The sequence below is a fragment of the Erpetoichthys calabaricus genome, chromosome 4 (genome assembly GCF_900747795.2).
Source record: "Erpetoichthys calabaricus chromosome 4, fErpCal1.3, whole genome shotgun sequence".
NCBI lineage: Eukaryota > Metazoa > Chordata > Cladistia > Polypteriformes > Polypteridae > Erpetoichthys > Erpetoichthys calabaricus.
Genome location: NC_041397.2, coordinates 211,175,050 through 211,192,270, shown reverse-complemented (window position 1 = coordinate 211,192,270; position 17,221 = coordinate 211,175,050). Strand labels below are relative to the sequence as shown.

General features: G+C 37.4%; 1 protein-coding gene across 36 annotated transcripts in view; it reads right to left on the bottom strand.

The window, feature by feature from the left end:
* The window catches only part of dlg2 (discs, large homolog 2 (Drosophila)), a 1,641,316-nt gene that overhangs the window by 256,908 nt on the left and 1,367,187 nt on the right, over nt 1-17,221 (bottom strand). For all 36 annotated transcript variants that reach the window (XM_051926947.1, XM_051926951.1, XM_051926957.1 and 33 more), the window contains one exon: nt 4,543-4,645. In XM_051926947.1, coding sequence (XP_051782907.1) covers nt 4,543-4,645 — 103 coding nt within the window. The remainder of the gene's footprint in view (nt 1-4,542; nt 4,646-17,221) is intronic.

Genomic DNA, 17,221 nt, shown 5'->3' with positions numbered 1-17,221 from the left:
TGAAGTATAGTTTTCATGTGAGGGTAAAAAAAGTGCATTCACCCCTGTTTGACCTTATCTATGGACAGATAAGTGCAAACAGGAGAGGCTTAGCTGTACAATACCATGTTTGGAAAATGTGAAGATGAGCACATCACAATTATAAGAGACATCAAACATGGTGGTAGAATGGAAATAATTTGGGCTTCTTTTGCATCCACAATGTAAACTTCACACTGCATTGAAATCCTCTCTATATTCTAAAGCAGTGGTTCTCAAAGTGTGATCCATTGACTGCTGGTAGTCTGTGAGAATCTACTAGGTGATCCGTGGGCTGAACTAGTTATCTTTCTTGGAAGAACCTCCTTGCTGATAAGGCCACATGACAAGTCTCCAAGACACTGGCAACAGAGCATCCTGCGTGACTTTCTTGCTGATTTAATCTTTTAATGCTCTACTACTCCTTCCCACTCTGATCCTGTATGCCAGTAGTTAGTTCATCCTTCTCTTTGAATGTTTTATCAAACTCTCAATCTCTCTCTTCTGTCCAGCCTAACTCCTTCACTACGTAGGACCATTTTTCTTTAAATACTTTGACGGCTGCCTGAACAGCCAATCACTGGCAACAGCAACCCCCTAATTCCACTTGGTGGCTGATGCATGCTGCTTCTGATGTATTTGTTTTTTTTAAGCCTGAGTGCTGTAATACCCTCTTCAAGGCTTTATTACGATTCACTGGCTAAAATCTGGAACTTTGAAACGTGAATCCAGCAGCATTAGGTTTGTAATGCACACCTTCCTTTTAGGTGGGCAGAGCTGAGCACCTGGTAGGCAAGAGATGCAAATAGGGACAGTGAATGAAGACCCCAGGCAGAGATCTGCCAGTAAAACCAATAAAAAAGCAACAAGCATAGTAGCTCATTGAGTAGCACTCTGAGAATTAGGTTGCACAATACCAAGATACTGAGGAGCAGTGCAAATCTGACAGAGTCCTGCTTGTGCTGACTTTCTTAGGGCACCTTACAAAGGCATAACTGCAGAAGTAGTAAAGGTACTTAAACTAAGGAGATGCTTTCAAATAAACAGCTCGGTCCAGGCCTAGCTCAATATTTGAGTTTGTATGCCGACTCTTCTTCTTTGCATTTTAGGGCATTACACTATTCTTAATGTGAGTACATGTAGAAAAAGAGAATATGATAATTGTAACATGGACTTTACGGTACTGGACACATAGGCTTTACTATAGCAAAGTGGTGTTTGGTCCAAAACACTTTGAGTATCACAGTTCTTGTATGTAATCTAAAGTTTGCTAAACCTACAACAAAAGGCTATATGTATAGTGTCACGGGGACATTCTGAATACAGTCCTAAGCAGGAAAAAAAATTACAAAATTAGCTTATTATAAAATGAATTACTATATTATTTAAAAGTGGAAAGAAATGGAAGAAGATGTCTATATGAAAATGGGAATAGATTAAAATTTGTCATAATGGACAGGAGCATATAGGCAATTTCTAATATACAGTAATGTACAGTAATTTAATTAAACACAAAATTACTTTGTGGCCATCTTGTACTATAATAAAAAACATATAAATTTCCTGGAGTACACAATGTTTATCGTAGACTTTTCCAACATAACTGCCTTTCACAAGGGAATCTCTTGCCCTTCTAACAAATTTCGAAGAACTAGACAAACAATGCTTCTCTTTTGGAGCTCTTATTATCAGTGATGACTGACCTTATAATAAGATACTCCTGATTATACTGGTTACAAAGTGTTAAGCAGTATGATTATACGGTATAATATAATACAACACAATATCAGATGCCAGTGCCTCATAGTGTAGTCAACTGCTGTATGTTTACTCAGAATTACTACAATAGTAAAGATATAAATCAATCTGCTGATAATATCACTTTATCAACATTGGTAATTGTCAACAATTATCCAGGGTACTGTATATACTGTAGTCAAATGGTGCTAAGATAAAACAAACTGTATTTACGGAACAGAACAAATTGCACTAAGTAACAAATCCTATAGTAATAATTGGTTCTCTGTAATACTCATTTTACAGCACTGAAACTCAAAATGAGCATTTTAAACTCAAATTGTTTTATGTTAGGAAACTGACATTTTTGTTAAAAAACCAAACATGCTAATGCATAGAAATTCATTTCCTATTTGTTGGAAAGTCTAAGTTTACACAGGTAAAAAGCAATTGTCCAATTATTCATAAAAATGGTCTCCATCGCTGAATCATTACATTTTTGGATAGACAACTCACAGTTAATGGATAGCTTTCCAAGGTTGTGAATATAAAAACATCTGTAATAAATTAAGATTAAAGAGTATTTTGAAGAAGTTAGAGATAAAATCATGCAAATATATAAATTAGGAAAAAGAGTACAAAACATCATCCTAGTGTTTGGATGTCCCGGGGCAATTATCAGGCAGCGGAAGCTACATCAAACCATTAAGATGCTGTCTAGAAAAGGTTATCCCTAAAAATTCTCTGTGCAGACAAGGACAAGGCTTGTAAGTGAAGCCACAGAAAGGCCAGCAGCCACTTTGAAGGAGCTACAGATCTCAGTAGTTAAGAATGGAGTAAAGGCACACTGGTTAACTCTATCAAGGGCTGTGCATAACACTGACCTCTGTGGGAGGGTGAGGTAAAGAAAAAGCCAATGTGCAAGAAAGACCACATGAACGCTTGTCTGGTGCTTATCAGAAAGCATGAGAGTTACTCAGCTGCAAAGTTGAATAAGGTTTTGTGGTCAGATGAAACCAAGACTGACCTTTCTGACCAATGTTCAAAGAGATATTAGTTGTGCAAATATAATACCATCCACAGCAAATATACAGTGATGTGGAGCTGCTTTTCATTAACAGGGGATGGGCATCCATTTAAAATTGAAAGATGAATAGATGAAGGAAAATACAAGCAATTCCCCAAGAGAACCTACTTGAGTTTGTTAAAATCTAAAGCTGTGGCTAAAGTGCATCTTTCAGCAGGGCAATGATTGCAAACACAAGGCCAAAGTAACTTTGGATTGGCTTAGGGACAAAAAAAATAATGTCCTACAAAACCTAGTGAAATGTATAATCTTGATTCGATTGAGAACCTATGGTACTAAAGAGTCATGTGACTAATGTGAACAACCTGGAGCAAATCTACATGGAGAGAATGGGTTCAATTCCGAACCAAACAGTGTGAAAAATTTGGACATACTGTATTTTTCTCAAAAGACTTAAATCTATTATTTCTGCAAAAGGTGATTGCACATTATATAAAGTGTAGGGTATGAATACTTACACAATCAACATATTTTTTCACTTTTTAAGATTTTTTTTCTAACATAAATCAGTTTCAAAATGAAAAAAAAAACTAATTTTTGGTTTAGTGTTCTGAAATAAAATGTCACAAACAAGAAAACTTCAGTGTAGAGGATTATTAAGTAAAAATATGGACAAAGTACTTTTGCTAAGTGCTATATGCAAAATTACTGAATACAGTAATCCCTCCTCCATCGCGGGGGTTGCGTTCCAGAGCCACCCGCGAAATAAGAAAATCCGCGAAGTAGAAACCATAAGTTTATATGGTTATTTTTATATTGTCATGCTTGGGTCACAGATTTGCGCAGAAACACAGGAGGTTGTAGAGAGACAGGAACGTTATTCAAACACTGCAAACAAACATTTGTCTCTTTTTCAAAAGTTTAAACTGTGCTCCATGACAAGACAGAGATGACAGTTCCGTCTCACAATTAAAAGAATGCAAACATATCTTCCTCTTCAAAGGAGTGCGTGTCAGGAGCAGTGACTGTCACAGAGATAGAGAGAAAAGCAAAGAAATCAATAGGGCTGTTTGGCTTTTAAGTATGCGAAGCACCGCGGCACAAAGCTGTTGAAGACGGCAGCTCACACCCCCTCCGTCAGGAGCAGACAGAGAGAGAGAGAGAGATAGAGAGAGACAGAGTTTGTTTTTCAATCAAAAATCAATACGTGCCCTTCGAGCTTTTAAGTATGCGAAGCACCGTGCAGCATGTCGTTTCAGGAAGCAGCTGCACAAAAGATAGCAATGTGAAGATAATCTTTCAGCATTTTTAGACGAGCGTCCGTATCGTCTAGGTGTGCGAACAGCCCCCCTGCTCAATCCCCCTACTTCAGGATCAGAGAAAGTCAGCGCAAGAGAAAGAGAAAAGTAAGCTGGGTAGCTTCTCAGCCATCTGCCAATAGCGTCCCTTGTATGAAATCAACTGGGCAAACCAACTGAGGAAGCATGTACTAGAAATTAAAAGACCCATTGTCCGCAGAAATCCGCGAACCAGCAAAAAATCCGCGATATATATTTAAATATGCTTACATATAAAATCCGCGATGGAGTGAAGCCGCGAAAGGCGAAGCGCGATATAGCAAGGGATTACTGTATAAGAATGTACATGTTACTTATGTGTCATTTAGGATAAAACTTAACACAAAAGAAATTATTTTGAACAAATTGGTATTGTAAAACAAGCTGGGTACCATTAGTTGAGGGAGGCCCCTCTGGACTCACCTTCCGGACGATACTGTGCAATAATGTTTACAGTTTGCCCTGCTCCTTTCAGAGCAGCTGCTGCCTGTTCATGTGTAGCACCACGAAGATCTATGCCATTTACCTGAATGCAAACAAAAAAAAGGATTCTTCTTTACAAATTATTCCAAGAAGTTAAAAAGGGTAACATAATAAAGTATGATTTGTACGCACTTACATTTTAAGCAGCTATAATCAGACAGATTTGAAATTCAATGAATCTCATCTTGCACATACTGTATTATTGACTTTCCCTTTAACTTTATGTAAATAGCAACAGATGAGTGGATTAAAAGAACAGGATAACATTAATGCCTTTCCAGAAATATAATGACAAAGAGCAATAAGAGCAATCAAGCTTTTTTTCAAAGATTGGATCTGTATAGTTTTATAATATACATCATAACTGTAACAAAGCTAACAAACAGAAAATTTTAAGTTCTTGTGGTATTTGTCATTTATATTAGCTTTTATCAGTCTTAGATCTGGTGGCACACTATTTCAGCTGGCAACACAGTTGCTAATACATTGAATCATTTTGATTATAAGCTTGTGGACCATTGTGAAATGAGCAGCTCAGGGTGAGAATGTGCATTAATTTATAATATACAATAGGTGATAAAATACAAGAGATTGTTTAGTCAAATATCTTTTGCTATTTCAGGTAATCAAATGAAATATTAGCTAATTGCTCCATACATCTTGCAGTATTGCAAAAAATCACATTTTCACAACAAGAAACCTCACTAAACTTGCTTGCTGACTAAGATGTCACATTCCCCTTGTTTGCAAGACAGACTAATCTGTAAAAGTTACTTTCTCTATATTCTTTACAGTCCTGCGGTGGGTTGGCACCCTGCCCGGGATTGGTTCCTGCCTTGTGCCCTGTGTTGGCTGGGATTGGCTCCAGCGGACCCCCGTGACCCTGTGTTCGGATTCAGCGGGTTGGAGAATGGATGGATGGATGGATGGATATTCTTTACAATTATTTTGAAAGTATTACCTCAGTTGCAATGAAAACTTGCAGACATAGAATCTGGGAAAGAGTTTAAATATCAGGTACATAAACATTTCATCTGTGAGGAAATCACTCCTGGAGGCACTTCCATTCTATCTCTAATTGTCCTCCCTATCGTGGTAAAAGTGAGCTGTGAAGATAAGTTGTTGGAATTTGAGACGCCAATTCAACAGCTTACCTAAAGATCTCCATTAACCAGTTGCAAATCAGACAGTCTTAGCTGTGATGCAGCTTTCCTGCACAACGGCTGTTTCCTTTTGCCTGAATTCACATGCCACAAGTTACAAAAAAAATGTACAGTGTTTTATGTAGGCGGCACGGTGGCGCAGTGGGTAAGTGCTGCTGCCTCTCAGTTAGGAGACCTGGGTTCGCTTCCCGGGTCCTTCCTGCGTGGAGTTTGCATGTTCTCCCCGTGTCTGATAGATAGATAGATAGATAGATAGATAGATAGATAGATAGATAGATAGATAGAATAATAAAAAATAGTCTGTGTGGGTTTCCTCCGGGTACTCCGGTTTCCTCCCACAGTCCAAAGACATGCAGGTTAGGTGCATTGGTGATTCTAAATTGTGCTTGGTGTGTGTGTGCATGCTCTGCGGTGGGCTGGTGCCCTGCCTGGGGTTTGTTTCCTGCTTTATGCCCTGTGTTGGCTGGGATTGGCTCCAGCAGACCCCCGTGACCCTGTAGTTGGGATATAGCAGGTTGTATAATGGATGGATGTTGTTATGTAAAGGTATAACACATTATTTACCAGCCTTAATTTTCTTTTTGCAACTAGACAGATTTTGAAATGCAGATACTTGCACTTTCATAAAAGATTTTGTCATGTAATAATGTACCATATTTTGCAATTGAACACAATTTAATGATCTGAACTGTATGCTAAATTGTAAAATCTTATTGAGATTTTGTTAGACAAATCAGTTATATTTCATTTGCTGCATATCAATATTTTCAAATATCAGGTAAACTTGCTTATAGATTTGACTTAGTAAAACCTTTTGTGATTATCAATAAAATGTGATAAGATTCATACAATTTACTTTCAAATATTGGTGCAACAGAATTCCAGTAAATTATTATTGAAGTGTAGGGCTGCTACAGTATCAAGGGTCACCATAGGGCACTGTGTCAGTTTGGCCCTGAGACTGTACAGTATATATCTGCCCCGCTTGAGAAAAGAATTCTGGGGATGCCCCCTTAAATACCTCTGTTATGATATAAAGACTCCAATAATTGAATTATTTGACTAAATGTTCTGACTGAGACGGCAGCTGCTGCACAATTTTGCCTTTCACTGCCAGCAGCTGCATGCAGAAACTCTGTCCAACAGTATTTCAATAAGAAGAAAACACACTTCTAAAATGCCCTTCTTGTGTGCCATGTGCTTGTGTGCTGATGAGAAACTCATACTTTGAATAAAGCCTTGAGACTGCTCCTGCCTTTTCAACAAAAAAAAGGATTTTATTAGACTCACCTTTCTTTCTCTAGTGCAACTCTGTGACCCAAGCTTGCCAATGTATTGGAGTAAATTGCAAATTTATAAATTAAATTCTAACAAGGAAAATGAAATGGTTATTAAGTGATTTGGGAGAAAAAAGATTAAGTAAAAATAATAATGGCAAGAAATGATCAAAAGACCAAAAATAGTAAGTAGAATGTTGCTTGAAATTATAATTGACAGCAACAAGGGAAGAACCTAAAACAAGTATTAAAATCTTTTAATCTTAATAATCAAAAAGGGAAAAACTACCTTCAAAATTGTATATTATTATTCTAAGAAGTTTTAACAAAAGCCAACAATTACCAATAATACACGAGAAAGTAAAAAGTCTATTCTGAGAGGGGAGCTGTAAACAAAGAGAATGGAACTGAATGCCCCAATCACTAAACTGTAGGTCAACAGCTGCTTAAATAGAAAAGACTTGGGTGTCTACACTAACAGCAGTACAACTACAGGGATAAGAGGCTCCGGCACTGGGCTCCACAACTAAAGGCTGGAATATAAAACAGTTGGGAAAAATTAAACAAAACAAAAGAAAACAATTATACCTCAGCTTCTGCTTTTCTGGCAGGCTACATCCGAGTTTCATTCATTTAAAGTCACTGGTCACAAACTCTGTGTGTGTGTGAAAGAAAGGTAAATATCTAGCATGTAATGTTTGACTACTATTTTAATGTGTTCTGAGCTCTAACAGATACTGAAATTTTATGAAAAAGGACCAGGAGAATGAGATGTGGTCAAAAATACATGCCAAAAAGTCTAACAGATATTTCACCAATCCTAATTAACCAAAAAAAAAAAATATCAGAGGTTACATTAAACAGACAGGGATTCAGAAACCAAGAAGCCAGTAACCCTAACCCTAACCCTAATATAACCACACGGTTTGAATCCAGGTCTTGGATAGAATGGAATGATGGCCCAGATACTGTCACGGTGATGATGTCAGCATTTGTGATTTCCTGGTGGATGATGGGATTGTCAAGATAGTTATGGAAATTCCAGATTTCACCACAGGGACAAATAAAGTTCTATTTATCAATCTATCCATCAAGAAGGAAGCAATCATTCCAAATCAAAAATGGTGTCACGGAATAACGTGAAAAAATATAAAACTTTCAAACTTTTAAAACTCAAAACATTCTAATAATGGTACATTTGAAATCTTTGGATAAAAAACACAGAAGAAATGTATACATTACATCAAAAGGCCTAGGGAAAACTGGTGAAAATTTTATGAGAAAAATCCAAACTTAATATGATGAAGAAAGAAGGTTTCAGTTAATATAGCTATTAAAGGCAAGGTGAGCAAGACAGAAGTTTTGAGACAAGGTAGTCATACTTACTAGATATTGAGGCAGAAAGTAGCACCACGAAGATCTATGCCAAGTATTATTGGTACATGCAAGTAAGAATTTCACTGTACTCTATACATGCAACAATGATGAACTTATAAACCTATAAATCTACTGAGTACAAAAAAAATTAGTGATTAATATTGACCTTCAGGAAACTTAAATATAATCAAACAAAAAATAACAAAGAAAGGAGACTAGTTACAGAAAATTAAAAAAACAGACACACACATCACAACAAAAAAGTCAGAGAAAGAACACCACTGTAATCCTGACAAACTTTATGTGGGGTCTAAATGTCACTGTCTACCAGAATGAACTAAGGGGACCAGGAATACTGGACAAGAGGTAAAGAGAACTGAGGCTGAAGAGGGAGTAAGCAAAAGAAACAAAGTGGAATGGAGACTTGTGTTGCTTTTTACAGCTGAGAGAGTATGTAGAACAACCTATTATAAAACAGGAAAAAAACTATATTAGCAAGGCTCACTGAGGCAGACAGCTTTATTTTCTGTTTATTTAGATACAGTTTGCATCGCCATTTGATCATTCTTGAGTTTTTTTAAAATGAATTTTGATTGATTTTGTATTGATCTTTTAATAATCGTTGATGTTTTAGTATAATATATTTTAAATGTAAGTAAACTAGTTGATGAATATTTATATATATATCTCACATTTTCTTTCACTACCAAGGAGTTCAAATGTTCTTCTATCTCTGTGCAGGAAAAACAAATTTAGCTTGTTGATGGTTCCCCAGGATTTAATAAGATTTTTTACTCTTGAAAGCAATTACCACAGCAGCTGCTGTGAAGTTTGAAATGAAGGCATCACTGTAGTAGTTCAATTTACACAGTACTTTCTGAAAAAATTGTTACACAAAATAGAAAACAAAACAATTAAAACAAATAAAGTTCCTAAGCAGTATGTCCCTTGTAGTATATTAAGAGGCAGGTGCAGAGTCCTCTTTTCATATATGTAATCTGAATATGTATTTTTGTTGACTTAGGTGTAACATGTATCTACATCTGCAAAGCTAGTTAATTAAATCTGGCAAAGCCTCAATGCTCGCCATGAGCACAGATGGCAGCTCTTTGTTTGTCAAGCTTTATTGTAAAAAAAAAAGAAATCCATGCATCTTAACAGAGATTCTGACATCAACCCTAGGAACTTAGGTGATATCTGGTTAGATAACTGAATTATTTACAGAGTGAATACCTACAATGAAGTATGAAAATGCTCTGCTATTTTAATAAAAGAAACAACTGACAAAAATTACAATCTAGGACATGAACATCCATCAGTAGTAAGTCAGATTCAGAAATGTATATGGTGAATCAAAACAAATAATCCTTTTAAACTGTATTTCTTCAAATTCCATATAGAAGTCTTTCTTACTTTCTATATCTATCTATATATATAATTCTCTAAGCCGCCGTCAGAACAGGCAAGACACCCATGAAAGCACGTGGGAAGGAGCCACGCCCACACCCATGAAAGCACGCAGGAAGCAGCCACGCCCACCAACTCTAAGACCATTGGATATGACGGAAACTCGCAGAGCCACGCCCACCAACTCGGACGCGACGCCTCGGAAAACACACCGTCATTTCTGTTTGTCTGTGCTACAGTCCACATGCAGCTCTGAGCCACGTTGACTTTTCGGTTACAACGCACGACCGCGTGCAACATCACAAACTGTTTTACACACTACATACAGCAATTTGCATCCGCGACAAACATGCGTCTTCTTAGATGGTCCTGCAGGAACACGGAACATGTTTCCCCGCCCCCGCCCACCAACACTCCTTATTCTCTGGCCCGCGTCCACCCTCGCTCTCTAGGCATTCCCTGAGATCTGCTCATGTGCCCGGACGCAACAACTCACCGACCACCCCCGTAAGTCGCTTTCGTCTGTGCTAGGAGTCCACATGCACCTCTGAGCCATGTTGACTTTTCATTATTCTTTTCGGTTATGACGCATGCACCACCATCGCAAACTGTTTTACACACCATGGTCTTAGAGTTGGTGGGCGGGTCTCCGTGAGTTGCTCTTGTGAGCGGGCACATGACCAGGCGGTGTGTATGCTTTGAGAACGAGGGTGGACGTGGCAGGACCATGTAAGAAGAGGCATGTTTGTCACGGATGTGAATTGCTGAATGCAGCGTCTAAAACAGTTTGCGAGGGGTATCCCATGGGATCCTTAAAACAATCTTTTAAAACTGAGGTTAAAACACAATGAAGGAAGCAGTCTTTAAAAACCAATAAGCCCTGTGCCTCTGTTTCATTAGCGTCTCACCTGCTTCACCAATGCAGGCCCTGCAACAGTCGAGACGCTCTCTCAGCAGCTGACCTTCTCTGTGCCTGTCTCCACTATAGGCTGCAACAAAATTATGAAAGTACGAGCGCATTTGTTTCACACAAGCTGTGTGTGTGGGTGGGTTGGTGTTAGTTAGTTAATTAGTTACTCAAAGGATTTCAAGATTTAACATGCACAAGCGGTAACACTGCAAAAGCAGCCCAAACCAGAAAAGACGGCTGGCAAAAAGTGGCCGACACATTAAATGCGTGTGCATTGTACTTACTGAAATCAGCGTTACGGATTTTGCAAATGTTCATTTTTTTCCCTCTGCTTAAAAAACATTTAAAAAGCGGCGTGATTATGCGGCGTATACTACGCCGCGGGTTGGTATGCAGCGTGTAAAACAGTTTGTTTGTCGCGGATAATTTGCCTTTTACTATTACACGAAGACAATTTCCTGTTAATACTTTGTTACATTGATATAGCGGTGTTCTCAGTATTCAAAGCGCTATCCACACAGGGAGGAACCGGGAAGCGAAACCACAATCTTCCACAGTCTCCTTACTGCAAAGCAGCAGCACTACTACAGCGCCACAAAGCAATTAAAGAACACACCGGGCTCGATTTTGTTTTCATTTCTGTTTACAGAGATCGGGTCGTAGATAGCATTGTTGCAACGTTACTTTTCTTGGTGGCTTATTACATTACGGATGTTTCACGTGTTCATTTTTTTCCCCTGTGCTTAAAAGACATTAAAAAAGTGTTTCTCAACTGTGACTCCGGAACATCTCAGTACGCAAGCTATATTAAGCGTCAACAACGAAGACTCGCTACACCTTAATCTACAAGTACTGACACTTATCCCTACCGATGAAGTAACTTTCACCAGCGTGGCCTTCTTCGTCACAGACGATCCCGCTTTCAGTCACAGACAATTATATGTTGCTCTCTCCAGAGGTCTATCTTTTCATTCACTCACAGTGGTATCTACAAACCCACCCCATTTGGACAACTGTGTCGTTCAGGAAGTGTTCACCCATCAATACATAATTATGCGGCGTATCCTATGCCACGGGTTGGCTAGTATCATTTGTTCTTTCAAAAATATGAATTTAATTCTTCTTTTAACACCTCCCACTAAATTGTGTTTACTGTGTTCGTAATGAAAATTTTCAGCATTAGACAACAGTAACAACTAGATGTTTTGGTTCCAAGACTCTCATTAAAATAGGCCTTTCTATCTTTAGAGATGTCCTGTGTTCAGTTCATAGACATTTGTTTTAATCAATGTGAAGACTACTGCATAGAATTTTAGATCAATACATGTTTGTCTCTCTGGAATTGGTTTGCCTCTGAAAAGACATCAAAAATGTTATCTTAGTTCAAGATAAGGATTAAACAATATCAGATGAAACAACTTGCTTCTTCTCTTAGTAATAAAAATTCATTTTTCCCCTGATGTGTTTCATGTGTAGGGTGGTATGAGGGTGTTGTGGTTAGCACTAATAAAGTATATGAATTCTGGGCCTGGCCATTGTCTGTGTGGAGTCTGCACATTCTCCCCATTCTGCATAGGTTTTTCTCCCATCTCGAAGATGTGCATATTAGATTAATTGGTAATTTTAAACTGGCACTGTAGGTGTGTGCGAGTGTGAATGTGCTTAATGATGGACTGGCACTCAGTGCAGGTCTAGGTCTTGCCTTGTGCCCACTGCTGTTAACGTAGACTCCTGCCCACTACCCTGAATCAGATTTAAAAATAGATAAAATTTCATATGCGAGTCTGTTATGATGAATATGTTTAGTTTCCTAAAGGAGGAAAGAAAGAAGGAGAAGAAACAAGTGTGGCAGGTGCTGAAGGCAGGCCAAATTTCAGAATAATAACAGCATGTGGCAAAAATGACCAGATATAAGCATGTCATTCCCTACTCACAAAACTTTATAGTCAAGGTCAGAAGATCCTCAAAACACTACCATATAGGACTCTACTTGTTCACTTATTCCAAGTGTCGATGGTTCAAGTGGAAAATGTACTTTAATAGTGTTTGTGTAAAATGTACTATTTTTCCGCTTCCATTTGTATCCTTTAATATTTCTTAAACACACTTTTATTGTAAGGAACCCAAAAAAGACTAAATAAATCCTCAAAACTGTTTTATGCGACTTAAGCATAACCTATCCTGACTTGTACTTTACAGCTACCACTAGTCTGCAATTGCACCTAATATTTTAATTTTCTGTGTGAAGAAATGTTGCATTTAATTATGTTGAACACATCAAATATCCAGATCCATATGTAATATTTTGCTGACACTAAGGTGTCTAATCAGTCCTTGTATACTGACTGCATTGGGCGGTAGGAGTTTTGAATAAGAATGGAATCGGAAGATAGACTGTGGTTAAAACAACAAGCTCAGGTCGTATCACCAAAAATCTAAGTTGAGAAATCGTAAGAGGGATTGAAAGCCAGAAAGGGAATACTTTTCCTGGGCCAATTAGCAAGATGGTAATCATTGCCAAAATCAGAAAATAATTCATAAGCAGAAAATGCCCTATATTAATAATAATAATAATAATAATAATAAAAAAGAATTCTTGTAGTTTAGAGTTATATCCACAATTTGTGACAACCAGGAAGTGTATGATGCTGATATTTGTATGTCATGGTAACTTTGAACTTTGGCACCTTCTTGTCTCTCTGGCAATTTACACTCCACCTGTTAATGATTTCATTTTAGTACACTCCTTTAATACTTTCATCCCCAATCTTAAACTTCATCCACCCTTCAGGCACTGACTCCTTTCTTTTGCAAGATCGTTAGATGTTCCTTCTGCCTATAACAGTCAGAATTAATCCATGGCATAGACAGTTGCCATGTGTGATTGCCCCCATTATTGAGCACATAAATATATGAGCAAGTTATTTGCAGTAGCTGCTAAAGACACACAGCCAGCACTGGTCTGTGGCATATGTGATCTAGATGATCTAGAAAAGCAAAGAGGGGACATGGTTGAATGTTAAGTTGTAAAGTGAGCTATTTACTTGGAAAGATCACCTTCAATAGTGACTGAACTGAAGCTGCTCCTGATAGTAATAGTCTGCCCCTCCATTTCAGTATTCTGTTAAAGACTGTGGCCTGGTTTAAACTTTCTAAGCACTGGTGAACTGGTGTCTTCTGCAACACCAGATGGGTTCTATTGAAGCTGATGATAATGTGAAGCAGTGACATCTATGACATGAAAATTCTAGTGGGAGAGAAAAAAGCTGTCAGATGGGTTGGGACCATCCTGAGAAGATCTGCAGAGGGTATGTGTGTGTGAGAGAAATGCTCAAACACTTAAAGACCAGAGCTTACAAGACCTACTCCTCTGCTTATGTCCATTGGCTGGGTACATGGCCACCAGGGAAAGACCCTGTATTGAACTAGCTTATGGACTTGAGGGAAGTGAATATAGTGTAGATTGCATTGCCTCAGACCCTATGCGAGTGGTGTAAGGCTGAGCCAACAGCTTGAATGTGCAGGCAGGGGAGTCTGCAGAAAAATGATTGTTGGAGCAGCAAGGAAGGAGACTAAGAAAGATCAGTGCTGTTGTAGCATAGAGTCAGGTAAACCTCAAATGAGGGAAAGACACCATGTTTCATAATGTTTTAGGTTACCAGCATTAAAGATTATTAAATAATGCCATTAAGAATTCAAACAATATGATGATCTATCAACATATTGTCATACAGTACAACTAGCAAAGGACAGTGTTAAAAGATATCTCAGCATCAACATCAAATAGTTAACACCGAAGCCAGAAACATAATGAATATTCATACATGTTCAACTATAGTTCAGGGGACAGAATGCGAAATCATATTGTACAAGGGTCGTTCAAAAAGTTTCTGCACTTTTATATTATCATTGGAAATGGTGAAGGCAGAAGTAGTAATTGGTCCTGCATGAGAATGCCATGTGACTAATTCTGTCTGGCAAGCCAGCTGCCCTTGCAGTTTAGTATAAGAGTTGTCACCCTGTGGTGGAGATGGCTGCGAAACTTATAAATTGCACCAAAGAGGAACAGAGTTCTGTCATACGCTTTTTGTGGGCAGAAGTTGTGCCAGAACCACAAATTCATCTCTGCATGTGTGCTCAGTATGGAGATAAAGTTCTCTCTCGTAGAGTCGTCTGTGAGTGGATTGAAATGTGAGTGGATTGAGACGTGCAGCTACAGCCATGACCATGAGGAATAAAGGAAGAAACCTGATGTGAAAACAGCAGTGCATCAGTGGCTACTCGAAAAACCAGAAGCATTTTTTGCTGATGGCATTAAAAAGTTGGTACGAAGCTGGGAACATTTCATTGCAAAGGAAGGTGACTAAATAGAAAAGTGATGCAATTTGTTTTGGAAATTCTTAACAAATAAGAGTTAAAAAAATGCAGAAACTTTTTGTACGTAGCTCATGAATAATTAACTGACGTGATTCCTGATCATGATGACTACCAAAATAGTAAAAACTGCATTAAAAAACATCAACCAATGGGTCGCTTTAAAGGGCTGTAGCTTTCATTCTCCAAGGTGGAACTGAAACATTCAGGCTACAAATGCGCACACATGAGAAAGGTATGGCGAGAACATCGCGGGGTTGTAGGCACTTCCCAAAGTAACTTGGAAACAGGCTGGTAGCACCAGGCACAAAGAAAATTTCACATACTGCAAAAAGGAAATTTTTTGATAAGAAATTGCACTGAGCATAACACAAAAAAAAACTGCAAAAAATATGATAATAATGACTAACGTGAATTTGTTATAACATTAAGTTATAAATATTAAGTTATTGAGAAAAGTTTACTACTTAATTAGTTTTTGCACATAAGCTCGGAGATGTCCCACTTATACCAATTGCAGTGATATCACTGCAGTTAAGTAAGACACAGTTGGGATGGTTAAACCAAACATTGCATTGGTAAGTAAAGGATATTTAGGATTAAAGAAGCTGATGTTCTATTACATGGAAAGATTTGGAATCTTTGGTAATGTTGTAGAATAAGATTGCTTTTGGAATAGAAAGGAATAAATATAAAGTACTCATTTAAACAGGAGACTCAATTACACAAATGGAAATCAGATTCTAATCAATGTTACTTGGGAAAAACTGATACAGAATCAGGACATGACACGTTCTTACAGTAACGACTCCCCTTTCAAGACTGTAAGTATAACGATCCCTCAGACACTGGGAAGGCTACTTGCCTCAGATTTCACATTATGATTATAAATCGACCTGCATTGTCTTTTTAACTACAGAATGACAGTGGAAAGAGGAAAGTTAATTAAAGAGGAAGTTCATTTAAAAATAAGAATGATTCACTTATGATGTTGGTTATCACCGGTCTAGACAGAGGCTAATTAATCCACATATGCAGAATTTTATAGCAAGTCTCATGTTTCAAACTGAGAAGCTTAACAAAAAGAAAAGAATACAAAAAGAAAACCATTTTCATATTAACCTGAATACTCTATGTGGTCTCAACTCAAATGATAATATATTTCCTGCTGTCTAGATATATAGGCTATTATCTTTACATCCTTTAGCAATACAGTATGTGGTTAAGCCAAAATAACGATGGCATTCAAACTTTGTAATCTGCTTTGATTGTTAATATCCTGCTGCTTTCTTCAATTCAGTCGTCCCAGGAAATGACACAAGAATCAGCAGAAATTTAAACACACTGGGTAAAATACATACAGTCAGTTTATTTCTTTTTAGTTTTTAGAAAAGAATTCAAACAAGTGTGATGAAATTACATTGCTATTACTTTTACTTTTTATTAAAGCCAGAGACTCAAATATTGAAAAAAACACAAAGCTTACATAACTAGCTAAGAAATGGCCTTGGTATGAAAGAATGAGACAGCTAAGGCAGGAGTATAAAGTTTTTCTGTCACTTATTGAGTAGCACAATGCCATCTTCTGGTCTGTATTAAGGCAATACATTTTACACATTTTTCAAATTATCTTAACTCTGCTAGAATTAAATACATATTCACTAGTGGATATCAGATCAATTAAAAACATTAGATAGTGTCAATGTTTTACAGAAATGTCTAATAAAAAATTATATCAGATAATAGCAAAACGAACAAAGAAAGTATATTACAGTAATTTATTTAGTTAATAACTGTGCATATTGCAGCATTATTTGTAATTCCATGATAAAGGAATATTGTTCTAATCAAGACTGTTGAGTGGAAAAACCAAACTGAAGGTCTGCTTTTGTACTATGAGTTCAATGCAGTTTGCATAATGACTTTAATATGAAAGCAACAGATACAAACACACTAATAATGCATCAAGAAAAATATGGCTTTTTCATTACAACTGAAAATTTCTTTGTGTATGTTTTAAAACATGCTTATAACTATATTTAGTTTATCTGTATGTGATAAACGTTTATAAATATAAAATGTTTTACTGTCAAAGGAGGATTTGAGGATGT